The sequence below is a fragment of the Beta vulgaris genome, chromosome 3 (assembly GCF_026745355.1).
Source record: "Beta vulgaris subsp. vulgaris cultivar EL10 chromosome 3, EL10.2, whole genome shotgun sequence".
NCBI lineage: Eukaryota > Viridiplantae > Streptophyta > Magnoliopsida > Caryophyllales > Amaranthaceae > Beta > Beta vulgaris.
The window spans coordinates 27309346-27316119 of NC_079204.1; the positions used below are offsets into that span (position 1 = coordinate 27309346).

General features: G+C 37.0%; 1 protein-coding gene across 1 annotated transcript; it reads right to left on the reverse strand.

Moving 5' to 3' along the window:
* Nucleotides 1-3425: 3425 nt before the first annotated feature.
* LOC104907017 (uncharacterized) lies at nucleotides 3426-6542 on the reverse strand. Its single transcript, XM_010695867.1, has 2 exons — nucleotides 6143-6542; nucleotides 3426-3529 (listed from the first exon to the last, which is right to left on the reverse strand). The coding sequence occupies exons 1-2, from the start codon at nucleotides 6540-6542 to the stop codon at nucleotides 3426-3428; spliced, it is 504 nt and encodes a 167-aa protein (XP_010694169.1).
* Nucleotides 6543-6774: the final 232 nt, after the last annotated feature.

Consider the following 6774-nt stretch of genomic DNA (forward strand, 5'->3'; position numbering starts at 1 on the left):
ATGACCTCTAAAAGGGAAGCAACAATAGTTATCCCATTTAACCCAGTTTATGGGCACACTTCAATCATCCCAACTGAAGTGAATGTAAGATTATCAAGGGTGCACTAGCAGAAAAAGGACGATTTGCGTCACCCGTAGAGAGAAGTGCGATACACAACATGGGTACATAAGCACCAGATATGCCCTATTTGCGTCGCATATGCCTTACGTGCGTTGCAAAAGCAAAATGTGCGTCGATACCCTGACTCATACGACGCAAATCGTCTCTACAGCGAAATTTTTTTTCAAACTATCTGTGTCGCACGTCTTTTAGGTGCGTTGCAAAATACCCAATTTGCATCGCACCCATTAAATGTGTGACGCAGATATTAAGGCCACGAGGCCCACTACCCTATTATTTCAAAAACCCTAGCGCCTCTCCCTCCTTTTTAATTGTCAGCGCCTCTCCCTATCAATTCTCAGCGCCTCTCTATCTCTCTCTCTCTCTCTCTCAACTCAACCCTAATTCTCAGCGAACTCTTTCTCAGCCGCTTCTCTTCAAACCCCACTCCTCTCTCTTCCCTCACAACTTCTATGGTTTATGAATGATTGTTCTCTTCAACGATTTTATAGCTAATGAACTGATGTTATATTAAGGAGTGTTTTCTCGAATTCATGAACGAGAGGTCCGAATATCCAGAAATCCAAGAAGAATGAAATGGAATAGAAGAAGAACGAGAATTCAAGAAAATTTGATAAATGAAGAAGTTTATGAACGATAATTGAAGAAGAGCGAGATGGTTCGAACGAGAAGAAGAACGATAAGTTATAACTGATTTTTTTTGGTGTTTTATTTTTTGTATGTTAGATCTAATTTTTTAGTTTCTTAATTTTATTTTTTTATTTTTTTATTTTGTATATATTCTTTAAATTATTTTAGGTTATTTTGTATATATTCTTAATTTTGTTAGATCTGAAAATCGTGTGGTTTTTAAACCTTAATTGATTGAATCTTTTGTGGTGTTGGTGAATTTTGTATCCTTTTTTGGAAAAAAAAAAAATTATAGTTTCGTTTCTCGTCTTCATTTTAGCGTTTAATTGATTGAATTTGTTGTTGTTGTTGTGTGGTTGATGATATTTTTATTTGGAAAAAATCTGAGGCTACTTTGTACTATGAATTTTATTGTAAATTTGTTGATTTAGACTACAATTGGTTGAATCTGTTGTGTGGTCGATGAATTATTGATTTATTGGTTAAATATATTGTGAGGTTAATTTACACAATGAATATAATCATTGTTAATCGAAAAAAAAAATTATATTTCATTCTTTAATTTTGTATCACACAAATTCTGGGCAGTGTATCTCATTCAGAAATTTCATTCTTGTATTTTAAGTTTAAATTTGTATATATTCAGTTTGTATTCCATTCTTGTATTTCATTCTTGTATGCCAGAATTTTTTTTTTAACAAAAATTTACCCATTTGTGTCGGATGCAAGACAAAGTCCGACGCAATGGGCTTTTTTAAAAATAAAAAAATTTGGAATTTGCGTCAAACATTGACTAATGTGCGACGCACATTAGTCTGGGCTTGCTGGCTTAGTGTCTCCATCTGCGTCGCATAGTAGGCAGGGCCCGACGCAAATAGCTAATGAATTGCGTCGCGTCGTTATCCGACGCAGATCCTATATCTTGATTTGCGTCGAGGCCTGTGCCGTCGGACCCAGGGTACCTCGCATCCGACGCAAATCGTCGATTGTGTACTAGTGGTGGCCCAACAAATGGGATTATCAAGAGATAACTATTCACAGGCAATGAACATTGAAATTATGGTTGCTCTAGAGGCTAAGGAAGAAGCTATAGCCAAAATGAGAATCCAAAAAGAAAAGGTTGCTAGGGCCTACAACAAAAAGGTAGTGCCTAAAGGATTTCAATAGAATGATAAAGGTTGGAAAATGTTTCTACTAGAAGCAGCTTATAAAGATCCAGAATTAGAGAAATGGTTACCTAAGTGGCAAGGTCGTTTTATCATTTACAAGAAAATGTCCGAAAATGCATACGTGCTAAAGGATATAGATGGTAACATAAAAGATAGCGCGTTGAATGATAAATTTCTAAAGAAATATCACCTATCCATATGGGAATAACATTATGCTTTATTTCAACAAAAACATGCAGAATGGTTCCAAACAATAAAGGACTACTAAAATTACAACATCATAAAATGTTATGTCCTGAACATTCCAACATTGTCTAACGGCTAAACTAAGGTTTTTAACGGCTGACCAAGCATTACAAAGTTTTTCCTTATGGAGAATCAAGCTATGTTGTACATCCATATCTTTGAATATCTCTTGCCTTAAATTGGCAAGTTTGGTTCGTCCTTGGCCGGTGCAATTTTTCTCTTCAGTATCAATGGAGTTCGGAAGTGAAGACTTCTCATTAATGACATTGATTTCCTCTTTATTGATCTCATCCAGGCGATTCTGTAAGGATTGTCTTTCCTCATAAAGAAGCTTCAGTTTCTGATCAAAAGAACTCATAGAATCTAGAATCTGTTTATTGAAGTTTTTGAAGGATTTGGCTTAAGTTTCCAAAGAGGCTTCCTCATCCTGAAGTTTTTGAGCTGAGAACTTGGAGATTGAACTCTGATTTCAGCATTACATTGTTGAGGAAGAAGGGTCTCTTTGACATAGTCAAGACAAGGTATCCAATACTTAAAACCTTGAGAAATTAGGGATTTCAAGATCTGTTTAAGTGTCTTTGCATAAGCCTGATCATAAGGGTTATCTATTAAGGTCAAGCAGAGTTCCATATTCCGTCTTCCTATCTCATATGTCAGAAGATTGGTCACTGGAAGAATTAGCAGTAGTGGCAGGCTGATGCCTCACAATCATAGCTATTTGCAAATTAGGTTATTTCCCTCCATCAAACTCTTTCATCACACTTGCTTCTTGAGTGCCTCGCTCTGCATCATAAAGTAGAGAAGTCAAGTTAGTAAGAGAGTGAAGTCCGGTATCATGAGAACATGGACCCATATAGAGGAAGTCTAAAATGAATCCACGAGGAAGAAAGAAAAATTAGTTCCACGAGTAGATTGTGAAGTTGATGAAGAACCTTTGCACACAGAGGTAATTAAAAGCTCATTGTTGCTCCTTACGGATGTGACCTCTAAAGATATAACATCTTCTGGGATTTTACTCCCAGCAATAGAAGTCATTACTTTGAAATTTTTTGAATCCGCATTTGGGCTTGGAGCTCCAACATTTAAAGGATCGGGCACCAAGGGGTATTCTTTAAACTGATGAAATGAGTCGTTGTGAGGAGAATCCACTTGGAGATGATCAACATCTTCTAAATGTGGGGCAACACTTCCTTCCAGAGGGAGAGTAGCCATATGTTCCAACTGGTGGGCAGCATCGCTTGAAGAAATGGCTAGCAGAGCTACCACCCAAGCTGAGAAGGGCTATCAGAGCTAACAAGTGATGACTTCTCAGAAGAAGGATCAGTGGGAGTCTTCAGGTCAATGTCATTAACAGCGGAAGAACCTAAGATTAAATAGTCAATATTCCAAACAAAAGAGGAAAACTTCTTCTAAAAAGAGTAAGGATGGTGTTTTTAATTGTTTTGACTCTTGGGAGTTTTCTTTTAGGAAAAAAATTGAGATATTGGATTAACATCATCTTCATCAGAAGAGATTACATACTGTTGTGCCTCAGAAGAAGCTTTCAACTTAGGCCATTTCCAGCTGGAATGTCTTGAAGGTCTGGCAGCAGAGAGGCAATTGTAATCTCTCTTTTTTCCAGCTCTTTGAAAGGGTCAATCTGCTCCATTGGCCTCATGGATTTAATGTCCTCTACAGTCTAGACATCTCCATAGGAAGACCCCTTATCATAAGCAGCATTTTCATCCTCAGAAGAAGCGGGAGGCTGGACTCCTTCGTCTATAGTGGCCCAATAGAGTTTGTCATATCTAGAATCTGTTTCCATGCATGCCATTAGGCATTCTTAGCTTTTTCTTGACATCTTTAGCTAAGAGGCAACAAAAAGTACAAGGAAGATTTAGTAATGCTCATTTCTAGTAGAAATTATAAAAATAACTGAGGAAAGAAATTACTTACATCCTAAGAAAAGTTGGTTCTCAAAGCGGGCCAGACTATAAGAACATGTCGAGTTATCCGGGAATACATGATCCCACCACAAATGAAAACCTCGAATAGCTTTGGTGATCCATTTCCAAGGAGAAACGGACATGGAAGTAAGGTTAAGAGTTTTACTTTGAAGGGCTTTACCCTCTTCAAAACGACCCCTTGAAGTCGAAGGATCATTGCGAGTCAAGAATTAACGTATATCTAGCATTTGGACTGATCCGAATTGTCTAGCTATCGGTTGTGGATCGTAGGCTTCAAAGCCAAAATACTCAGGCTCAACAGCTATTAAATCTGATCTAGACCTAAGAGCACTACTTAAAAAGTTTCCACTCCTTAAGGAACTACAATGGATGTCAAGGGATTGTAGCCAAGCAGGCATTGCTTTAGAAATTGTCATTTTGCATCGAATATGTTCTAGATACCACGATTCGACTTTAAAAGCAAGAAGTACAAGAAAACCAAGCTTGGATGCCAAACCTCATTTGGAGAAACAAGATTGAAGCTAACCTTACCATAATAACTACAGTCATCAAGACTAGAAAGAAACAAAATGAGACCAAAAGAAAGATCATCCTCCTTTGAACCTTTAGAAGCTTCAAAAGAAGAAGGGGGAATGAGAACCCTCAAACAAGGTTGATACATATGGCCCAACAAGTCAAAAGCCATAGGGATCCAAATCCCTTGTTAGTAGAAAATATAGGGGACTCAGAGGTATGAATCCCAAAAACATTAAAGGATTCTCTACTCCTAAACAAACATCTATGAAGTTGTCCCAATAACACAGGAGCCAAAGCTATTTATTCAAAAGTAGAAGAGATGTTAATAGCTAGAGATAGCCATAATGTTACCACTCCTTCAGCTCTAGACATCATTAGTTTTGAAAAGGCAAAAGTAAGGAAAAGTACTTCCTCTTTCCTGGCACTAGAAGTAGGATTAGCAATTTGGCGAAAAGGTTGATAAACATTGACTATATAACTTATTATGTTCTTTAACATGGTGAAAGATAGGAAGGTCAATTTCATATTTACCTGTTGGAGAAGTCCCAGTGATGAAGGTAATATCAGCTAGAGCATAGTCATTATTGTCCCGATCGAAACAAGAAGAAATTGATGGCAGTGTTCCAACAAGCTAGTTAAGCAGTGTGCATAGCCACGTCGAAGGGAATGGTTTCATAAGAAGTTAGTCTCAATAAAGGAAATATTTTGTTCTTGGACCACTTGACATGAAAAGGTTTCATTCGCAGAAACCATGCTCTTGTATCGACCCCTGAAATCCAACCTTTAAAAGGCTTGTTAGCTAAAGGCAAATTCAAATTTAGGAGGATTTTTTGAGCAAAGTGGAGTGTTCAGAGCTTGTAATCCTCTAAGATAATATGGTCTAAGAACAGATAACATTGTTTCTCTAAGACTATTTGGCGTTTTGGTTTTTAAATCTTGAAGGGAAAGCAGGGACCAATAGTGGCAATTCTATCCTCTAATCAAATGTTAGGATCAGTGAGTCTGTTTACGTACTAGAATACTTAAGATTTATAAGTCGCAAGGTTCACTCTTATGGCATTGCATAATTGACCAGCTGCTTCAATTGCATGGTGTCACATTTTTTAGCGAGTGCCTCACGAATCTCATCTTCACGAACTCTTTCATTAGGCATTGTGAATTGAAGTTTGATGATGGTTGTGAATTTGTAAAGAAAAGTGATGAAAGTGTATGAGAAATCTTAAATTTTCCTAAAATCCTTGAAAAAGGTATTAACGGGGAAGACAATTAAAATGAAACAATAAAAGAAGAAAACACGTGCATGACGCGTGGTATTATTTATTTTGGGTCATATTTCATTAGGTCATGTTAAAGCCAGGTTTTAATATATTAAAATGCAAGGTCATGAAGTCATGTAAAAAAAGCTCATTCCAAAGGATGTGTGACTTTTTTTCCAAGAGATAGTAAAAAAAATTCTTTATAAAGAGGGGTAAGTGTAATAACAATGACACATTACTCATCTCTTGATCAAACACCTCCAAACCTTTCATCTCCCAATACCTTCAAAAAAAAACTTTCTTCTCCAAAAATGGACGCTCCCCAACCGTCAACAGAGTCTAATATCACTAGACCCCAAGAGGTCAAGCCATAAGAGGCTGACCAGCCTTTCTTTCCTCCTCCAAAAATATCGGAGGAAAGAGAGAAAGAAGAAGAGGAAGAAGAGGAGGAGGATGCCTCTTCAGCATCAGATCCTAAGTCTAATGATGATGATGATGATGAACCCTCTGCCAAGAGGATGAGGCTCTCAGACTTCCCTGAGGAGACCTCCAGTGGATAGAGTGGTTCTGCACCTTCTGGGGATGATGATGAGGATGGTCCTGCTTCAGGCTCCGAAGAGGACTCTAACATTGACAGACCTCCATCTCTAAAGGACATAATAGAAATTTAGGCCTAGAAGTTTAGAATTTAGAAATTCTAAACAATAAGTTGGAAATTTTATTCGAATGTAAAAATCTCTACTCTAGGTTGTAAAATTTTATTATTAATGAAATATGTCTTTTTATCGTTTGTTCGAATTTTTGTTACTTTATTCCACTTTTTTATTATTCATTTGTTCAATAAAAATTGCTTAAAACTAAATTCTATTTCAAAAAATAAACTGTCAAAT